At 49.1% G+C, this 22,030-nt stretch overlaps 4 protein-coding genes and 1 pseudogene across 4 annotated transcripts; 2 read left to right on the plus strand and 3 right to left on the minus strand.

Moving 5' to 3' along the window:
• Positions 1-71: 71 nt before the first annotated feature.
• LOC100837559 lies at positions 72-1,418 on the minus strand. The gene has a single exon (XM_010234490.3). The coding sequence runs from the start codon at positions 850-852 to the stop codon at positions 361-363; it is 492 nt and encodes a 163-aa protein (XP_010232792.1). The 5' UTR covers positions 853-1,418; the 3' UTR covers positions 72-360.
• Positions 1,419-1,966: 548 nt separating this feature from the next.
• LOC100823449 lies at positions 1,967-6,697 on the minus strand. Its single transcript, XM_003564991.4, has 5 exons — positions 5,966-6,697; positions 4,943-5,052; positions 4,482-4,853; positions 3,278-3,980; positions 1,967-2,528 (listed from the first exon to the last, which is right to left on the minus strand). The coding sequence occupies exons 1-5, from the start codon at positions 6,219-6,221 to the stop codon at positions 2,452-2,454; spliced, it is 1,518 nt and encodes a 505-aa protein (XP_003565039.1). The 5' UTR covers positions 6,222-6,697; the 3' UTR covers positions 1,967-2,451.
• A 167-nt stretch (positions 6,698-6,864) lies between these two features.
• LOC104583376 lies at positions 6,865-9,678 on the plus strand (annotated as a pseudogene).
• Positions 9,679-10,669: 991 nt separating this feature from the next.
• On the plus strand, positions 10,670-15,754 carry LOC100823144 (calcium-transporting ATPase 1, plasma membrane-type). Its single transcript, XM_003564990.4, has 5 exons — positions 10,670-11,160; positions 12,226-12,280; positions 12,412-14,381; positions 14,482-14,812; positions 14,881-15,754. The coding sequence occupies exons 1-5, from the start codon at positions 10,966-10,968 to the stop codon at positions 15,486-15,488; spliced, it is 3,159 nt and encodes a 1,052-aa protein (XP_003565038.1). The 5' UTR covers positions 10,670-10,965; the 3' UTR covers positions 15,489-15,754.
• A 2,633-nt stretch (positions 15,755-18,387) lies between these two features.
• On the minus strand, positions 18,388-19,455 carry LOC100837867 (dehydration-responsive element-binding protein 1H). The gene has a single exon (XM_003567408.4). It carries the CDS (start codon positions 19,227-19,229, stop codon positions 18,498-18,500), a length of 732 nt encoding a protein of 243 aa, XP_003567456.1. The 5' UTR covers positions 19,230-19,455; the 3' UTR covers positions 18,388-18,497.
• Positions 19,456-22,030: the final 2,575 nt, after the last annotated feature.

Genomic DNA, 22,030 nt, shown 5'->3' on the forward strand with positions numbered 1-22,030 from the left:
AAGTAGGCCAATTGAGTCTGAACTAAAGAGTCCCCGCCAATCACTCTCCCAGTTGTACTCAACACGAGCCCTTGTTTTCATAATCCATTCAATTATCATATATAGGGTTCGGATTTACAAACTCTTAAGGACAGAAAGAAAACTCCCCTAAAAAATTAACCGTATATACTCAAAAGACACAGATAAGATAACCATACAACTTGTCTTCGCACATGTTTTTTATTCCCCTACAGGAGGCACTCTTGGATCACAATTTGCACAAGCAAGCAAATTGAACCAACCTAATCATCAGACAAATCCACCAAGCAGTAATTAATCCATCCATGCATGCACTGGACTACCGGGGAGAGTACCGGAGAACTATGCACGGATCAAGCCTTGTTGTACAGCGGCGGCCTGCTTGTTCTTGACCTCGTAGTAATAAGGCAAGAACCCTCCGTCGAGCCGCCGCCCGGCCGACGACGACGACGACGACGGCGTGACCTGGAGGAAGAGGTAGTTGCCGGCGAAGAGGTCCCCGACGTAGGGCCCGCCCTCCCTGAGCCGCCCCACCACCTTCGCCACGGACGCCCGCACCCGCCCGCCCACCGCCGCCGCCTTCCGCCGCAGCAGCCTCGCCAGGCCCGAGATCCTCAGCCGCCGCCGACGACGCCCGGTAGCATACGAGGGCCTCCTCCTCGTCCTCCCCCTCGTGGCGAAGATGGCGGTGGCCGCCTGGCTGTAGTAGTCCTGGATGGCAGCAGCAGTGGCGGCGGCGGAGTCGTCGTGCTCGTGATCGGTGGGGGGCGGGGGGAGCTTCTTGAGCTTGCGGTAGGAGAAGGAGCCGCTGCTTCTCGTCGTCAGCGGCGGCATGACGAGAGAAGGAAGGGAGAACAAGTGTTGTGTTTGGGGCTGCTCGTGGGGAGGCTCAGGAGTCAGGTCGATCAAGCACGTAGTACCAGCAGCAGATCGATCAGGACGTGCTACGGTGCAACAGCTAGTGTTTGCGCTTGTACTGTGCAACGTGTTTGCTGTGTACGTCAAGGGCCCCGCCGGTGACAGATAACCGGAGGACCCTGACACAACAAAGCGGACTACATAGAAGAATTACAAGAAACGAAAACCATACTGTACGCCTAGTATCATGGCCCGTATCATGGATTCATCCTAGAGACTGGGTTCGACCATGACAGCGGCAAGGCCTTGGGTGTATGTGTCACCGTTGCAGGATACCATCAACGAAGGCCAGATCGAGATCACGGGTTTTCACCCCAGAACAAGTGTAATGGATGATCATGCATGCATGGTTGCCTAGACTCGGTTTGTTTTCATACGGGGTACTTCGGGTACCTAACCTAACCCGCATCATCGGTCTGAAATTAGAGCCATACCATACGGATGATGGTTAGAAAGAGATGGGGTTGGTGATGATTAATTGAAGGAGTGCGAATAGGTGGTTGGACGATGGACGCTGTTTGTTGGGTAGCTGCTAAATAGCTTCTGATGCGAGATGAGCTGATGACGATGCTCCTCGCATTGATGCGCCGCACCGCATTGCACATTCGCACTGCTTGCTGCTCAGTTAATAAGTTGCCACTAGCCCACCATAGCTAGCAGCCGGTTCGTACGGGCATCTTCTGCACGGCCGCGCGCGTGCACTGTACATGTGCGCAGCGTACCAGCGGGCGGCCGGGACAGCGAAGCCACATCTGATTTTGCTTGGTTGGCATGAGCTATATCTGAAGATGAAGTTTACTTATTGGGGATGCCCCAACACAGGAACCTGCTAACACAAAGTTATATTGGGGTTTGCAGGCAAGGAACAGGTAGGATGCGTGGATGACTGATCAAAATTACAAGCTTGCAGGACGGATACCTAGGGCATCCTCAACAATCTATTATTCAGGTTATCAGGGTCATGAAACTAGACACCGGAAATTATATGCTTTGCAGGAAGAGTACTCAAGATCGAGGAAACGAGACACCAGAAACCGGAGGCAAAGAAGCTATGCCCTTTCTCATGTTAAAAAACAACAACAAAAAGGTTTTACACTGGAATGTGATAACGTATCCTCTTCTGAACAGCAGCAGCAGCAGTACATGGCGATCCGGCGTAGGCAAAGGCATTGCCGGTGCACAGCCAGAGAAAAGAAGGGCCTGCCACCGCTGTGGCTTTGACCACTCAGCTTTGCACTCAGCTCTGCTTCTGCCCTTTTTTTTCGCCCTTCTTGCCTTATACCCCATATCCCATCCATATTTACATTGGACTAACAAGTATATATAACAGCGGACTCATGACAGAACGAACGCCGAGGCAGAGGGGGGCACTGCGTTGTTGTGCTCCACCACCCGCCCCGGCTGTAAGCGGACATAAGAACGAGAAGAAAAAACCCGGCCGTGCCTCCATCGTGTCCTCTCTTCGAAACATCTCTAGTTTAGATCGTCTGGTTAGCCGCGTGTTTTGTCGGTGTGTCATAGGAGGCTCAGCAGGGTACATAGTATGAGGGGTACCAGGAGCCAATGGCAGTAGCGCCTCAGGGTAGCATGAGCTGCAATAGGCCAATGGTAGAGAGTAGTTAGTGAAAGATGCTAAATGATTTCGTCAGAATAAGATGGTACACGAAACAATGAACGGAGGATGCTACATGAGGTAATCATGCAAGAAATGAAAGACTAACCAACCAATCCAGAAAATATAACTGACACATCTTAATGAAATGATAGATAGTTGGATACAGATACCACTTCATGACAATTGGGAAGTAAAATCCCATAGATGGCACAATAGACGTGCACATTATACTTAACAGGTCAAAATGCCACAATCCAACAATGAATTTGTTCAATTTGACTGTCATCGTTGTCTTATGTTATCATGAGAAAACTAAAATTGTCTCGGCGCTTTAGGAAAAAAACTATCCTTGTCAGCCTACAAACTGTTGAGCTTAATTGACTATGAGTTCATTCTCCACTCGACCTAGCTGGCAGACATATATCATCAAACAAATGGGTAAGAAAACATCCACAAAAAGTAAACCTTGGAAAATGATGCCAACTGAACAGTTTGCCAAGGTAACAACCAAATGAACTGGACTTTGTATTATCCTCTAGCGCAAAAAAATTGACTAGAAAAACTAAAACTCGAATGAACTGTCAAAATCCTCCTACGAGTATATATCAGTTGAATAGTTACCCATTTGGACAAACTTTTACTTCCTTTGTGCACATTCTACAGTGAATCTTTTGAAATAACAATTACTAGCAAATATCGAAATATAGAAAGGAAAAGAGAACTCACATGAATGAGGTGCAGGGGCCACATTTGACATTCCAGCAGATGGACCTGTTGTTGCATGCTCACTTGGAGGATGCGCATGACCAAGAGAAACGATGGGCAAGGGCGGCTCTGGAAGAACTGGAGGGGATGGAACGGGTGATCCACTGTTCTTTCTGGGATCATGTGGAGGATGCTGACCAGGCGAAGGTGACAATGGATGAGGCGGCGAAGCAACAGGATAAGTATAATGGTGATCATCGGCTACAGGTTCAGCAGCTGGCGTTACAGGAACCTTGTTGTTTGGCCTTTTGCCATATGGACACCCAGATGGAGATGGAGCAACGTATCTGGGAGTACGTACAGGGAAATTTGTTGGAGCAGGAGCAGGAGTCAAATGCCTGTTGTCTTCATGACCATGGTGATGGTGATGATGGCCGTGATGACCATGATGTTGCATGGGTGCTGGACTAGGTGCATCAGAATAGCCCCCACTATGCAAAGAATGTCTAAGATAGGAGGACAGGCTTATCTGTTTTACTCTGCCAAATACAGTATGGTTCAGACCAAGGTTCCCTGAAGATGAATTCGTAATTTTTTGCGCCAACTGCTTCATCCTTGGTACAGATGGCTGGTGATTCCCAACAACACGAACAATATAGGTCTCAACAATAGTGGGAGGAAGAACTGTTGAACCTTGCAAATTTCCCAATTTGATAAAAAGATTCTGCAATGCACAAGAAACAAAATTCAGTCAAAGAAGAAAAGGAGGACAGTGTACACTATTTACACACGCTTTTTGTTATGCTTGCTAAAAACTACTCTACTCACTCATCGACCTATTGCATGAGTTGATAAATATAGTGCATAAGCCTATTGCTCCCTCATACTCAACGACCTACATTTGCATGCATGCTCCCCAAAGTAATATGAGCAAATGAAAATGATGCAGGTGCTGTTGCATAATGCAAGAAATTAAGGACAGACTGCAAGATTTCACATGTCTAAAAGGATACGTATGGGCTGGACCAAATACAAATGTAAATTCCTGAACTACATAAAGAAACAGATATCCAAACCCCTCAGACAATTCTGCAATGAAGGTCACTAAAAAGGGGGTTCAGTTAAATGAACAGAAGTTATGTACAAGTGTAAACTAGCATTATTTTGAATTGCAATCATAATGGTGACAGACAACAATGGAACTAGGCCAGAAGGTAGCAATAACCTCATAAGAATTGAGTAGCAGTCCTGCCTTCATTTGATCCTTTAACTCATCAGTTCTGTCTTGTACTTTGTATATTGGGAAATTCAGACTGAAATTAAAAGTTGCATGGGGTTTCTGAGGAAGATAAGCTTTTTGCACAGGAATTATTGTTATTCCACCAGGGAACTTGAGCACTTCAAAGGAAGATGAATTCCCAAACAGGGACTCGGTCAAGTGGAGTGTTGACTGTCGCACAACCAAGGACATGAAAGAAGACCTAAGAAGGCTCAACCATGTTGATGATATAGTCGAGTTCTTTGGATAAGGCACAATGCTGAAGATGACATTTGTCCAGTTCGATCCAACTAATGGCTGTAGTGAATTTACAACCACCTGCATATGTATTTGAAGCATCAGTTACTGAATGCGGAACAGTGGAAGGAAATATCAAGAACCGGAATGAAAGATGTTGCAGGGCATACAGTGGTGTTAGGGAGTCCAATTTCCGCATAGATGTCCAATTCGAGCTGGGATGTATTTCCGCTGAGCTCAGAAACCGTCTTCCGTAACCTAAAGCTTGCCACTATATCATCTGAAAAACAAAGGTTCATTAGACACATGATATAGCAATATTCCCAGTACTCATAGCACAACAGAAGGGAGAACGACGCAATTGCTTAAATTTAAATTGGAAAAAATTAGAACCATGGGTTCCAAAAAATACCCCTTCAATAAATTACACCAAAAATTTCTGCCTTATGCCCATGGAAAAAATTGTTGTTTGGGAATTGGGAATAGATCACATCAAAAAATTCATGTCTAGTAATCCATTATAGTATCCTTTATCACAGCTGCTGCAACTTGCAACAACATGAAAGGGGAAGTGACAACAACTATATCCCATTAGTAGCTCACAAAACTTTCCACCGACAGTTCCACAGTCGGATGAAAACTTATGGCACAAAATCATGCTGAAGTGCCACACAAAATTACCCTTTAAATATCGCTGAGATTTAACCGAAGTTGAGTCTCTGTCCCCATCCATACACAGCTGCGCCGATTTAACATCAACAGTTTTACCAAAAAATTCCCCTCCTACTCATTTTCTAAAAACAGCACCGACACACGCCCAAGCAACACAGACCGAATACAGACACAATCCTTCCGGAAACCAGCCATATGTGACTAAATTAAAGGGCGATGCTATAGTCTCACGGTGATGAAACTAAGTCATGGAGCTGTAAAAAAAAAGTTTGACCAGAAAGGACAATCAGCATCTCGACCAGATTTGCTCAAAGCTGATCCAAATTCCCACCCAAAACAGCATCCATGGTCCGCTCCGTACAACCAGATCCAAAGAAGACGGTGAACATTTTACCAATCCGGCACACACAAATCGAAACAGCCACCACACTCTACTCGCGTGCTTGACATTGCCGAAAACCCAGAATTGAAGGCGAGATCTCGCAATGCGGCCCCGGTTGTTTGGGGTAGCAGACACTCACCTTGGAACCCGGCGGCCGGATCCGGCCCCTCCGCCCCGTTCCCGCGGCCCGCGAACGGCGGCAGCCAGAAGAGCGCCGACAGCAGCACGGCCGCGCCGAGCACGAGCGCCGCCACGCATTGCAGCCGCACCACACCCGCTCCTCCTCGTCCGCAGCAGCAGAACCTCCCGCCCCTTCTTCCTCCTCCTTCTCCCCCGCTGGCGCCCGCCCCGTCCGGCGGCCGCCGCTGGTGCCCCTCGCCGGCCTCCTTCCCCATACGCCCGGCCCGCGATCTCACGCATCCCGGCCCGCCACCGCCGCCGCCGCCATTGACCGCCCCCCCTCGCCCGCCGCGGAGAGAGCTAGCGACCAACCTAGCAGCCGCAGTGCGCGTCCGTGGATCCCTTGGTCTGTTGCTGGTGGGTGGCGCGAGCGCGGGCAGGATGCTAGAGCGTCGGGCCCCGCTCCGCGGCCGCCGTTGCTTAAGGAGGAGGCGATGCGGATGCGGAAGGTGCGAGAAAGGGAGGGTTAAACCGCAGCGAGGTGAAACGGATCGGAGGAGCTCTAGAGAAGAAGAGGAGGAAGAAGTAGGAGGAGCTCCAGCAGCAGCGGTTGGTAAAAGCTCGCTGGGATTGGTTTGTTAAAGCGGCTAATTCGTGCTTTTCCGGGCAAATCCCTCCCTCTCTCTATTGCTAGTGCGCGCTAATTCGGCTCTTTTGTTTCTCCAGTTGGCTAATTCGGCTTTGGTTTTGCTTTTGTTGCCTTTTGTTTTTTTTGCTGTGATAATAATAGGTGGTTTGTTCTTATCTGGGTTTTTGTTGTTGCGGATGGTTTTGAATTCTGGAAGAGGCCAAAGTGCGAGCTACTAGGATAGTAGGATCTAGGATCTTCTGCGCTACTGAACATGGGAAGAAGAGTGGATGGATGTTAGGTGGCGTGTGGTTATCGGGCGTGTCACTGTTCCTCCTCCGCTCAACGGCAGCAGCAAGCAGAGTACAGTACAAGTGCAGGTGAGTGTTTTGGCCATAGCCTTCATGCTTTTTGTTGTACCGAAACATCTCGGCTCCAGCTGAACTAGTGATGATACAAATTCATGCGAAGAGAAAGCAAAGCAGCATTATGTTCTGATTCTGGACACTACGGGTTTGCTAGAAATTTCGATCTATTACGTGAGATGCCGCTTTCGGAGAAGACGTGCTGATCCATCTAGTTTTTTTTTTTTTAGTTAAGTTGGGTGGCAAAAGGCAGAAAGGCGTGTGATGCGGTGGCGCAGGAGATCCGGCAGCGTGCGTCGTCGTTGTAGATGGATGGGTGAGCGACCCGGACCCGTGAGTGGCGCGGGCCCGGCCCAGGGCTTCCTTCCTATTCGCGGAAAGCGACTCTTCCGGCCCAGGGCGCCCAGCGCGCGGAGGTCTCTTCTGGCTGGGTAAGGCCCACTGTGTCATTGGGAGACGGAGGGCCCAAGTGGCGCGGGTCCATGGAACCCGGGTGACAAGTTTTTGCGTTTCGTCGAGTTTGGTCCACGTGGTTTCGCGTTAATTACGAAGAAGGCGTTGTTGTTGCTGCCAATGTATCCATCACACTGGCTTGTGGACCCCGGTGGCAGCTGGGGCCCCTGCGTCACGACGCGTGGCTGCACGGACGCCGATGCGATCGATCAGCGTCTTTTGCCCGACGACAGCGACCGGAACAGCGCCATGCATACAAGAGGACGGAAAATATGCGCCGTCACTGGCTGGTGGGGCCAGGACAAGCTGATAGGCCCCACCGGTCGGAAGGGGTTCAGATCGGCGGTCGCTTGGGCCGGGGTTGGGGACTCGCTGTCGGGGATTGACGAGGGAAGACGGCACCTCGTCAGCAATTGGACGCAGGCAGACCAACCAGCTCGATGGCTCTAGGCCGGCCGGCCGCCGATGAGCTCTCACCTCTCACGCACACACTCTGCCTCTGCCTCTCTCTAGAAGACAGAGACAGCGGATGTGTACACGTGTGAAGTGCAGTGCGGTGCAAGCGTCAGCCGTGTGTGTGTGTTCGTACTGACTGACTGCGCTCCTGTACTTGGTTCGTTGTGCCCTCTTGATCTCTCATTAAAAACGGCTAATTAATCAACTCGTTGTTGTGAGAGGTCGACGACCGATCGATTAAGGACAGTAGTTAATGGAGTGATTAATGGTTACAGTACTCCCGTGCATGCCGTCGTCTTGTTTATGACGCTGTCGATCGGCTTGTACTACTGTAGTAAATTGACAGTTCGATACAGTACGTATGTCTTGTGCAGAACGGCTGCTGGTGTCGATCGGCTTGCAGTAAATTGACAGTTCGACGTTATGTCTTGGGCAGCAAGGCTGCTGCCCGTTGCATCCTGCTGCGGTCTACGAGGTCCTTTCTGTTTCTGCTGGTACAAGACACGGTACAATTATTCATGTGTTTTCCTAGATGTTTTCCGTCCTTTTTACCCTGCCTTGGTGAAGGTTTTTCACCGCTATTCCAGCAAGTACTCCCTCAGTTCCTAAATACTCGTCGCTGTTTTAGTGCAAATTATTCATGTGAGTATTCATCTATCTCAAACAGCAAGTATTTGTCTTATTCTCATCCATCAAAATAAATACTTGCTCAAAGTGTTTTTTTTTTCACTATTCCAGCAAGTATTTGTCCTTTTCGCATCCATCAAATGCCACAAAATTTAATCTTGGGATTCCACTGAGGTATCGAATATAACTCTCCAGCATCTGCTATTTTTAGGAACTTTTGAGATATGCAAGTTTGGCGAAATGGTGGTTTCCCACCGCATCAATGTTTCCACTTGATATTTCATCACAGTTGGTAACTGATTCGGCGTCAGATATATAGGAATCTAACGATCAAATATATCATCCATGAAAGCTTAGTTTACATATAGATAAGTTCTGTTCAAATTGTTTAACAACTACAACTGCAGTTCCCTTCATAAGCATTAACAACTAGTACAACTATCTTTTTTCCAAACATAAATGTACACATTTTAGTATCTGTCCGTCGTGATTGCAAGGGCAACTCGGCGCATTGACATCTATCATGCTTGACAAATAATCTAAGCTGATGTGTTTGCAACAAAAAAATGGTCTATTGCAGAAGACTGTCATTAATTCAGAGATTTATCAGTTACTCCCTCTGTTCCTAATTTAGCCTACCAAAACGTCTTACATTCTTTTTTATTTTTTGCGGGTGAACGTCTTACATTCAGGAACAGAGGTAGTAGTATCTTCATAATCCCAGTGAGACAACCATTTGAGCAAAACTGCAACCTTCTTCATGTAGTTCTTCCTAGCTTCATGCATGCTTGAACATCTTCATGCTTAGCCAATGCAGGTACACCGCCACAATTATAACAGGAAGTGTCAAGGGAACGAGCAGGCAGTAATACCTGGTAAGCAAAAGATCAAAGTAATGTGTATAAAAAGAACTTATCTTGATTACAGTAAGCTTGCAATCGCCCGGTGCCAGGCAGATAGGTATAGTGTTTTATGTAATGTGCCAAATAGTTTGTCTTAACTATGTCAGAAGTCCATCATCATCAGCGGCATTGGAAAAAAAATGAAGCAATCTGTTGATTATCTAATCTGTCTTGATGTTCCATACCTATCATTTTGGATGGCAGACAGAAGCCGGTTCTCATATGGTGGAAGCAGCTTGGACACAACGGCGGCGTAGAAGAAACCCACAAACAGTAGGATGCCAAATGCAACAAATGCTGAACCCACCAGCTGCTCTCTAGAAAACCGCATCACCTCTAGATTAACCCCCTTTGATGCTCAGCGAAGTTGCGGCAGGTGCATTGCCCTTCGAAGCGGAAAAGATTCATTGTCATGGAAGAACAGGCAATTGGAAGCACAAACTGAATTTTCAACAGTATTATTAGGCAGTCCGGACATCCACATATCCGGTTCTCATTTCGCAACCTGAGATAGTACAGAGCATTTGCTTCTCTGAAACTTACTGACCTTACAAGTTACAAAGGCTGTACAATTTTAGTTCCTATACTGATTGATGCTCACGTGTTGAAGCAATTGCAGCAAGATTGATACAGTAGCAGTCATAACTAGAGTAATTTAGCACGATTGGTTAGGTACAATGACTATGCTTCTATTTCACCGTCAGCAAGAAATACTTCACCAATACCAAACAAACTATACTAAACTGTAAACAACACCAAATTTGAGAGAGAGAGAGGGGGGCTACCGATTGGTGATTTGAGGTTGGCAGTGGACTTGAAGATTGGACAGCGCGTCAGCGCCACTGTCAACTTGAAGATTGGAGAAATTTGGGGAGTCGGCCAGTCAGAGGAGATGACGAGCAGGCGACGGGCGACGGCCGGACGCCCGTACCGGACGGCAAGTCTGCGCTGCCGCGCTGGACCTACGGCGAGCGCGAATCCCTGACCTAGCGGGCGGGGCCGGAGGGATCCGGGGAGCCGGACAGTGGAGGAGGCGGGCGGCGGGAAGCACTGCGGTGGCCGGCGGCGTTGCGCTGCGCCTGCGCTCGATCCCCAGGTGTGTGTTTTTTCTTTAGAAACTAGGCGCAGGTAAAATAGACAATGTATGTGGGCTCGTGTCCAGTCCAGCCCACGATAAAACTTCCTTTTCCGTGAGCCAGCTCAAGGGCCGGAAAGAAAACGATTCGGCCCATAAAACTAGCCGCGTTCTCCTACCCTAACTTTTTTTTTTGGTTATACGAAAAGAGAAAAACGAAGAGTCCTCTGGTGGCTCTCTTCCAAACCGGCCGGCCAATCAAACAACCTGCCGAAAACAACGGATCCACGGCTAGCTATATTTATCCAACCGGATTGTACGTTCTTCTTCTCGAGAGACTTTGAGGCTGCTACGATAGGACACCCCCAGCTTCTCCGGGGCGGCTGATCGAGACCACTCGAATATCAGAAACAATGTTCAAACTCCTCGAACAGAGCATGGAGAACTAGATAGAGAGAGGGGGAGAATTATTGGAACTTGATCGATCGAGAGAGACAGCGAGGCCGATCAACCATGGCGTACTTGCGGAAGAAGTCGATGGAGTTCCTGAAGAGCTTCGAGGTGCCGTCGAAGAACCCGTCGGAGGACGCGCAGCGGCGGTGGCGGGACGCCGTGGGCACGCTGGTCAAGAACCGCCGCCGCCGCTTCCGCATGGTCCCCGACCTCGACAAGCGATCCCAGGCCGAGACCCAGCGCCGCAAGATCCAGGTTCGACCACCCTGCTTCTCATCCATCCAGGATATGACATTCTAAGATCGAATTAATTAGTGTACAATGTGCGCATCCATGCATGCCTGACTCGATCATCTGCTATATGCAAATGTAACGTATGTACTACATTGATTGACTCATGTATAATTAATTCTCAGAGTCATTCTGAAAATTAATTAGTCTACAGCGTGCGTGGCTCGATCTATTCGATTCCGATCTGCAACTGGAATTTACATACTCCCTCCTCCGATCCGTAAAAAGTAGCGTCGTCCATTTTGTACTGGACGCCACTTTTTTATGGATCGAGTAGTTGCGAAATGCATCGGATTAATTAATCGGTGTTAATCTGCAACCTGCGTTAGGATTAATTGACCGGTCAAATTCAGTTTCAGACTTTCAGTACACAGTATGTACATTGATTCACGATTCATTAATCATACAATGAACAATGCTCTCTGTCTTTGGTTAATGGTTTTTGCCTAGCTACTCCTTTCCGAGAGATCGAAAGATAGAACTGACTCTTTTATTTGTAGGCTGTAACGGTGTACTAATAAATGGCTTAAATGTCAAGTCTTGTTTTTATAGCATTACAGGCTTAAATGTCAAGTCTTAATTAAGACTACGTATATATTAATACAGAACTGATACATGTCTCCTCTTGCAGCTTTTACTATAAACGAAAGTGTTTATGTGTTTCAGTAAAAACAAAGTGTTCATGTGCATGCATGGTTCTGAACAGATGGAAGTAATCAGCACTATATACTCCCTCCGATCCTAAATTGTTGTCGAAATATTACATATATCTAGACGTTTTTTAAGAATAGATACATTCATATTTGGACAAATTTGAGTCAAGAATTTAGGATCAGAGGGAGTATTATTTTCTGGAGTAGTTTGTTATACTAAATTGATTGTCTACACTATTTTGCCATTCCACTAATCATGGTAGACATAATTCTCATGGTACACATAGCACAGCTATGCCAAAAATCGTCAAACCCTGTAAATCAGGAAAAAAAATTGCACGAACTGATTTACTGCCTTTTTTCCAAACCTATACAGGAAAAGCTTCGTGTTGCCCTGTACGTGCAGAAGGCTGCCCTTCAGTTTATAGATGGTATATATCTCCTCCTCCCAAATAAATATCCCAGTCCGTTCCATGTTTCGACGATTTAGTTGTAACAAGATATACATAATTCTGGATCACTAACAACATTTAACGGGATGAAACAATGCTCTCCCCCACAGCCGCCCGGAGGACGGCGGAGCAGCACCCGCTGCCGGAGCTGGCGCGGCAGTGCGGCTTCTCCATCAGCGCCGAGGAGCTCGCCTCCGTGGTGCGCGGCCACGACGGCAAGTCGCTCCGGCACCACAAGGGCGTGGACGGCGTGGCCCGCAAGGTGAACGTGTCGCTGTCGACCGGCGTGAAAGCCGACGACGCCGGCGTCCGCGCCGAGGTCTACGGCTCCAACACGTACGCCGAGAAGCCGGCGCGCACCTTCTGGATGTTCCTCTGGGACGCGAGCCAGGACATGACGCTCATGCTGCTGGCCCTGTGCGCCGTGGTGTCGGTCGTCATCGGCGTGGCCACCGAGGGCTGGCCCGGCGGCGTGTCCGACGGCGCCGGCATCATGCTCACCATCGCGCTCGTCGTCGCCATCACCGCCGCCAGCGACTACAAGCAGTCGCTCCAGTTCAGGGACCTCGACAAGGAGAAGAAGAAGATCGACATCCAGGTCACCCGCGACGGGCTAAGGCAGAAGGTCTCCATCTACGACATTGTTGTCGGGGACGTCGTGCATTTGTCCATTGGTGACCAGGTGCCTGCCGACGGGCTGTTCATCGATGGGTACTCGTTTTTTGTCGATGAGTCGAGCTTGTCCGGCGAGAGCGAGCCGGTGCACGTGTCGGCGAACAACCGGTTCCTGCTGGGCGGCACCAAGGTGCAGGACGGGTCAGCCAGGATGCTGGTGACGGCGGTCGGGATGAGGACTGAATGGGGGAATCTCATGGAGACGCTGAGCCAGGGCGGCGAGGACGAGACGCCGCTGCAGGTGAAGCTCAACGGCGTGGCCACCATCATCGGCAAGATCGGGCTGGCATTCGCCGTGCTCACGTTCACGGTGCTCATGGCGCGGTTCCTGCTGGCCAAGGCCAATGCCAACGCGCTGCTGGTGTGGGGCATGGAGGACGCGCTGTCGGTGCTCAACTTCTTCGCGGTCGCCGTGACGATCATCGTGGTGGCCGTGCCGGAGGGCCTGCCGCTGGCGGTGACGCTCAGCCTGGCGTTCGCCATGAAGAAGCTGATGCAGGAGCGCGCGCTGGTGCGGCACCTGTCGGCGTGCGAGACCATGGGGTCGGCAAGCTGCATCTGCACGGACAAGACCGGCACGCTCACGACGAACCACATGGTGGTCGAGAAGGTCTGGCTGGCCGGCGCCGCCACCACTGTGAGCACTGCCAAGGGCTTCGAGGAGCTCGTCACGGCGTCGGCGTTGTCGTCGGAAGGGTTCACCAAGGTGCTCCTGGAGGGCGTCTTCCATTGCTCCGGGTCAGAGGTTGTCCGTGGGAAAGACGGCAGGACGAGCATCATGGGCACGCCCACGGAGACGGCGCTCCTGGAGTTCGGGCTGGGCGTCGAGAAGCGCACGGGCGTCGACCATGGCGCCGCGGCGACGAAGCACAGGGTGGAGCCGTTTAACTCTGTGAAGAAGACCATGGGCGTGGTGATCGCGTCCCCGAGCGCCGGGGGCAGGCCGCGGGCGTTCCTCAAGGGCGCGTCCGAGGTCGTCCTGCGAAAGTGCAGCGCCGTCGTGAACGACCGGCATGGCGGCGTCGAGACGCTCACGGAGAAGAACGCGAAAAGGGTGGCCGGCGCCATTGATGCCTTCGCGTGCGAGGCGCTGCGCACGCTCTGCTTGGCCTACCAGGATGTCCCTGTGGGTGCCGAGAACGCGGCGGAGATTCCTGGGGAAGGTTACACGCTGCTCGCCGTGTTCGGCATCAAGGACCCGCTGCGGCCCGGCGTGAGGGAGGCCGTCAGGACGTGCCATGCCGCTGGGATCAATGTCAGGATGGTCACTGGGGACAACATTAACACGGCCAAGGCTATTGCGAGGGAGTGTGGGATACTGACCGAGGATGGTGTCGCCATTGAAGGGCCCGAGTTCCGGCAGATGAGCCCTGACCAGATGAGGGAGGTCATTCCCAAAATCCAGGCACGTACATTACATACATAGCTCCATCATCATCTTCTTCTTTTTTTACTCCAAATTAAGGAGCCAAGTACAATGCTAATAATATGTGCTAATATTGTAGTTGATGGCGAGGTCGCTGCCGCTGGACAAGCACACGCTGGTGACGAACCTGAGGGGGATGTTCGGGGAGGTGGTGGCGGTGACGGGGGACGGGACGAACGACGCGCCGGCGCTGCACGAGGCGGACATCGGGCTGGCCATGGGCATCGCCGGGACGGAGGTGGCCAAGGAGAACGCCGACGTGATCATCATGGACGACAACTTCTCCACCATCATCAACGTCGCCAAGTGGGGCCGCTCCGTCTACATCAACATCCAGAAGTTCGTCCAGTTCCAGCTCACCGTCAACGTCGTCGCCCTCATCGTCAACTTCGTCTCCGCCTCCTTCACAGGCAAGAAATTTTTCTGTGTTCTGTGTTTCCTTATTCGATCAGAATCATCTGACTTGATTGATCTATAGGGAGCGCGCCGCTGACGATCGTGCAGCTGCTGTGGGTGAACCTGATAATGGACACGCTGGGGGCGCTGGCGCTGGCGACGGAGCCGCCGAGCGACGCCATGATGCGGAGGCCGCCGGTAGGGCGGGGGGACAACTTCATCACCAAGGTCATGTGGAGGAACATTGTCGGCCAAAGCATCTACCAGCTCCTCATCCTCGGCGTGCTCCTCTTCAGAGGAAAAGCGCTCTTCCACATGGACGCCGGCGCCGACGAGCTGCTCAACACCTTCGTCTTCAACACATTCGTCTTCTGCCAGGTCTTCAACGAGGTGAACAGCAGGGAGATGGAGAAGGTGAACGTCTTCAGCGGGGTCTTCAGCAGCTGGGTCTTCTCGGCCGTCGTCGGCGCCACCGTCGCGTTCCAGGCCGTCCTCGTCGAGCTCCTCGGCACGTTCGCCGGCACCGTGCACCTCAGCGGCAGGCTGTGGCTCATGAGCGTGCTCATCGGCTCCGTCAGCCTGCCCGTCGGCGCCCTCCTCAAGTGCATCCCTGTCGGCTCCGGCGACGGCGCCTCGTCGGACCGCCACGATGGATACCAGCCGATCCCCACCGGCCCGAGTGCCGTGTGATTTTGAATACATTAATTTCGTCCTTGTTGTTTTTTGTCCGTTTATTATTAGGAGAAGATTTGAATTTCTTTTGAGGTTTTAATTAAAATCGACCGACCTTTCCTGTGGATACGTAGGAGGACAGGGTACCGGAACAGACTTACACACGGCCAGTGGTAGTGGTTCCGAATGATTTGATTATTTTTCTATGTGTTTCTGTGCTTTCTAGCAAACCATGATTCCGATGTTTCATAGCTGAAATGAAATTTGCAGTAACAGTTTGTCAACCGTGTGCATGGACAAACTCAGTTTTCTATACGAGATGCACATCCACGGGGAGGCTCGTTGTGTATCCACCACCGGCCTTCTACAAACAGAGGCTGTTCGTTCAGCTCATTTACGGGGTTTTCTACTTCCCATGTTAGGCGGATCTAGGGTGGTGCTTAAAAGAGCAACTATTAGCTATTTAAGCCATAAGTATGAAATACCCACAAATATAGCAACACTAGATCCATTTTAGCACATCCTTCTGACTCCGCCACTGTTCAACGCATGGACGTCCTTGCATGCAAGAATGTGTTCTTGCAAGCTTCCCATTCCCAAACATGTTTGGCAGCACGAAGTCTGCGTTTGGCGTTGCGGTGGATTCTCATAATCCTGTTTTTTTCACCCGTTTTTTATTATTTTCGTATTTGGCTAATCCACTTTTTGTACTTTCATGTGTATTTTCTCACAGCAGATTATAAAATAAGTTCAGTACAGCACAGCACAGTTCCGCAATGCCAAACTAAGCCGAAGTGTGCAAAGAAGCAAGCTGACTCCTTTATAAACGCAGTTCATGCTTATTACACCAGTCAATAGGGAAAGCGGGTGGCTGTGCATCATTAACATAGATTTAAGATTACATCAATTAACACATATCTATGGACAACATATGATAACTCTTTTTACTCCATGTGCTCAGACTAGAGCCGTACTTTTTCGCTTGTTTTTTTTCTTTTTACTTTTCAAACTTCAAACTTCAAGATGCTATCTTCCAAAATATAAGTTACACAAATATACTGCAGTCAACGTTTTAAAATTTTGACCATTTGCATACAAGTACATGGATTGAGCATGTCAAATTGATATCATTGTATATTTGTATTTGAATTTCTTTCGAGACATTAATTTCTCGTTGTTGTTTTCCCCCCGTTTATTAGGAGAAGATTTGAATTTCTTTTTAGGTTTCAAAATCGACCGACTTTGCTGTGGATACGAGTAGGAGGCCAGGGTACCAGGAACAGATTTACACACGGCAAGTTGTCGTGGTTCCGAGTGATATGATTTTTTTCCATGTTATGTGTTTCTGTGCTTTCTAGCAAAGAATGATTCCGATGTTTCATAGCTGAAAAGAAATTTGCAGCAATAGTGTGTCAACCGTGTGCACCGACAAATTCAATTTTCTATACAAAGAGGCACAACAGAGAGGCTCATTGTGTATCCTCCACCGGCCTTGTGCAAACGGAGGCTGTTCTTTCAGCACATTTACGGGGGGTTTCTACATCCATGTAAACGTATCAACATTCAAGACCCACCTGAGCAGCATAGAGACGTCCTTGCACAAAGATGTGTTCCTGCATGCTCCCATTCCCTAACATATTGTCCTCTGGTTGTCACGACGAAACAAGGCAGGAGATCAGCTTGAGTGCACGAAGAAGTCCTCTCGTTGTCACGACGAAACAAGGTAGGAGATCAGGTTGGCTGCACGAAGAAGTGAGCAAGGAAGCAAGCTGATTCCTTTACAAAGACAGTTCGTGCTTATTACACCAGTCAATAGGAAAAGCTGGTGGCTATGCATCGTTAACATCAATTTAAGATCACATCAATTAACATTGTCCCTCCATTCCAAAATATACCTCGTATGGTTTGATGCACTTGGACCAAAGGACAACCCCTCTGCGCACTGCAAGGAACAGTATCATATGAGGCTAACTTTGCGGCAAGCGAAACCGATGAACAATGAAGCCGGCGAGTTGTATGCCGCCACACCTGTTTGTCACACCATTCCGTCGGTTTTACACAAGAACGACTCGCAGACCGAGCAGCACATGGTAGTTCCAACGTTCTGTCTAGAAATTGAATGGAACCGAGTCGTTCAGCTTACTGACGAAGGTTTTCTACATACATGTCACTGCCCATCACGACTAGAGTAACATGGATGTCCTCACTCACAAAAGATGTGTTCCTGAATGCTTCCCACTCCCAAACATGTTGCACTCGTCGTCCGACACACATCATACTAATTTGTATCGCTCTCCCGAGTATGTGCCCAAAGCTATAGAAACTCCTTTATAAGGGGGTGCTATAGAGACGGTTGGTGCTTATAGATCAGTCAGTCACCAAGGAAAGTGGGTGGACTTAATGATCCATCCATTCACACCAAGTTAATATCAACGTGTAGCTATTTTTAGTCAGTCCAGGCTGGGCTTAAGAGGTCAATTTCCAGAAATTACATGGACTGCCCCCCCCCCCCGCAAAGTCGCTCTTGTGTTGGCCCGGTGCTGGGCTGAACACCACTTGGCTGGCGCGGCTACGAGGATTTGGGGGAAAATATCCAGTGTATATGTGGTTCAGGTGGCTTTAACGGGATAACGTGGGTGCCTTCTCGCCCACATCTTCCGGAGGCGTGTCACCCACATCTTCTGGCAACCTCCATCTGATATTTTCCCCTTTTGTTTCCTGTTGTGGTCATCAGACGTGAAGCGAGTATAGCTTGTTTTGGAAGGAACGTTCGTTTTGCTACTACTGTACGTTCTTTAATTTGGAAGGAACTTTCGTTTGGCAGAGCATCAGTGATGATCGATGTCCTCCAGTTCTTTTCTTCTTCCCTTTTCTGTAGCTTAGAACTGTGTCAAATTGCTTGAGTCCAGTGTCACAATTTCGATTCGTTTAAAGGTTCCACGAATTTTATTAATTATGCCGGACGAGGCAAGTTCAGTTTGTTGCTCCATGGAGCCTGCCAAATCAATCAAATTAGCAGATCTCGTTTCAGTAACTCCAGAGATCTCCGGCGTCGCCGTGGCCGTAGTCTCCGCTTTCCCAGCAGGGCGCTTCGGCGGTGTCCGGCGGCGGCTCCATGAGCAGCCCCTCGGCGAGGTCCGCGTAGTGCATCCCCAGGTCCATTTCGCTCGGCATGTCGAGCTCGAGCTCCAACTCCAACATGCCGCTCCCCATCGCCATGGGTGGTACTGGCAGTGGCACCTCAAACAGAACTCCAAGGAACGATGGCCATGCGCCGGCGGCACCATGATCCACAGGAACAACGGCCACAGGAACCACGGCCACAGGGATGACGACGGACACGATGGAGGGGGCGGCCTCCCGGCTTAGGAAGCCGGCGACGGCGACGACGGCGGCGCAGCCGAGCGCGGGCGGCGTGGCGGCGGCCGAGTCCGGGAAATTGAGGAGGCATGCCGCGGCGGACGGCAGGAGCGCGAGCATGGCGGCGTCGTGGGCGCGGCCGGCGGACTCGGCGGTGAGGTGCGTGCCGAGCCAGAGGCGCTTGCCGTGCGCGCCGGGGACGCGCACCTCGCACACCCACCGGCCCGCGGCGGCGGCGCCGCGGCTGCGCACGCCGCGGTACACCGGGTGGCGCGTCTCCTTGAACTTGGTGCGCCCCGCCGGGCGCTTCGACCACACCGCCAAGCCTTCTTGCCGGTCGTGCGAGGAGGACGACGAGGAAGGGGAGCTGAGGCATCGATCGGAGCCGTCCATGGCCATAAACTGCTGGGAAGATGAAGTATCCAGGAGGGTCGGTGTTCAATGGAGATTGAGCTTTGAGCTGGAGAGTTGAGTAACTCTATGGTGGTGTGGAGTGTGCTCTTTTATAGATTCGCGTTAACAAAGCCAGGCCAGGAAAGCCGGTGCGAAGCGACGCGTGAGGTTCTGTTCTGCAGCGTTGAGCAAAGGCAGCAGCTTCCTGAGCCAGAGTCACCTGTAGTAGCTAAATATCTGGCCAAAGGGACATCTCGCTTGTTGGCCTGTTGGCCATAGGATGCACCGGAGGAGCCCAGAGAGCGACGTGCAGTGCGAGTGAAGCCAAACTAGCGAGCGTCAGGGATATTTTCCGTCTCCGGCCGGTAGCTCTAAACCGGCACCTGCCTGCCTCGATCCACATCTCTTAGGATTAGCTAGTATTTCTATTTCTGGAGCAGTACATCATCTTTTGCGAGTAGGTCATCGGCAGCAACAACCATCGTTTTTCAACGCAGCCGTTCATGTGTCGCTTTCTTTTCATCTTTCCCTTTTCTGTAGCTTCCGAGAGTAGAAAGAAACCAGAAGCTTAATTTCGCAACGAAATGGCTCAGTGAACCCACTGAGATCAAGGAGCAGCGCCTGCTTGTATTTTCTCCCGCAGTCGTCTCTCTCGGACACCATTCGTGGCAGGGTTAACTATGAGAGGAAGTAGTGTGCTTTTTATAGCTAGGCAGTTAACTATGAGAGGAAGATTTTTCTAAGATTCATAGATCACAAAATAGGGTCAGTCATGATCTGACGGCTTTTGTCAGAACACCGCCTGTTGGATCCGTTGTAATCCTCTTGCTTCGGGAGAGACGGATGATGTAACCCTTCGTTGATGCAATATAATTTCTCTATCAGCAACAACAACAAAAACTGTGAGGGAAGAAGTTTGCGCCAAAAAATATAATTAAAAAAGTTAAATGGACCGGTTATGCCTTTTAGGTCCGATTTTCCAGCACCATTTAGATCGGGTGCGCACCCATTTAGTTAGGAAAAGAGGCAGATGGGGAGGGGGTAACTGCACCTGATAGTACCTTATAGTATATATACATATATGAAATAAAACTTTGTAACAACTTGACAAAAATGTTGAATTTGGACTATACCAACACTTGATTAGAAACACACCAGATAGTTTCTGATTTTCAAAGTATCTCAAGAAAACCCATGAAATTTGATTTATCACTTAAGATCATAGTTTGAGATGTGAGTTAATTAATATAATAATGGCATTTTATGCCTGTATGAAGTATAAATGCTGCGAATATTAAAAACATGTTTTGTTGTCACATTCAAAATCATCCACCATCGATCACAAATGTTGCAGATGAAACCTTGGTCACTAGGCCGCAGGTCAATGTAAATAGCGCGCAACAACATAGACATTTCCAGGCCTAAATTGTGAAGCGACAACGGACAATTTGTGGGCATCTTGTTTAGTGTTATCCTCCGTCTCCGGACGTGGCCGCAGCAAAGATCGCAGCTTGTTTAGCGTCCATTTATGATGTAGAACCTGGTTTATGCGGCTGATGTTGCAGCCTGGTGAATTTTTCTAGGCAAATTCACATAAATCTCACCACGAAGTGTTTCGTATTGACCGGGGTTATGTTCCTGGATGCCTTCCATTCGCAGCAGCGTTGCACACGTCTAAATTTTGGTGCATACCATATCCCTCTCCGTGGAACCTCAGATGTATTCCTGTTATTTATAGGTGCATTAGCTCCAAGTTTTATTGGAAGAAATAGTTACTCCAGGTCAGAATTGCCCTATGGACTTAATGCTTGGTATATTGTCACAACTACTGGAGACGAATCCTATAACTATTTGTAGGATTTGAGACGGGGTGAGTAAAGCGGAGGCTGTACCCATAGCGGTATCTACCCGTATGGTTGTAGCCACACATTTCGTGTCAGACATCGTATCAGTTGCTTTGTTTTATATTAGAGAGAGATAATTAGCAGGGATGTTTTATATTGGAGAGAGATAATTAAAGGAGGAGTACTACTTGTGTCAGCTACTTTTTGGACGTGACACCTGAAAACTTTTCATTTTCTTTGCTTCTCTCTCCCTTGCGTCAGGCACTCACATTTTCTTTCTCACTTCTTTTCTTCCCGCTCGTACTTTTCTCACACCTTTTTATAATATATTTTATTCTTTTGTACATGCAATTTTAGAGGGCCACTTGTTTCTTTTGTACTGATTTTACTCGTTTGTACATATTGCAGTACGTCAGGTACATGTACACCAAATGATGGTACATAAACATATTTGTTATCTAAATTTAGATAGTACGGGATATGTTAAATGCACACAAGGCACATCAAATTGAGTACACCATGATCCATGATAATGAAAGTTAGTATATCATCTCAATACTTAGTACCTAGTCTGGTTGTACATCATAGTACATAGCAAATACATCAGGGTACATGTCAAGTACATTACAATAGATGGCAATATACGATCAATTTTATGTACCTCATGAATTTAAGTACTCTGTCAATACTTATCTACACTACGAGTACAATTAAAAGTACGAAGTACCTACTCAACCTTAGTACCTCATCAATTTAAGTACCTTGGCAATACTCATCTACACTACGAGTACAATCACAAGTACTAAGTACCTTCTCAACCCTAGTATACCTTCTCAACTTAGTACCTCGTCTGTAAATACTGTGTACATCAACTCATAATTGTACGTCATGTACCAGGAAAAAAATCACAGCACAAACATTCAACCAAACTTAGTTCCTCATCATGTACATGTACCATGGTAC

The sequence above is a fragment of the Brachypodium distachyon genome, chromosome 2 (genome assembly GCF_000005505.3).
Source record: "Brachypodium distachyon strain Bd21 chromosome 2, Brachypodium_distachyon_v3.0, whole genome shotgun sequence".
Lineage (NCBI taxonomy): Eukaryota > Viridiplantae > Streptophyta > Magnoliopsida > Poales > Poaceae > Brachypodium > Brachypodium distachyon.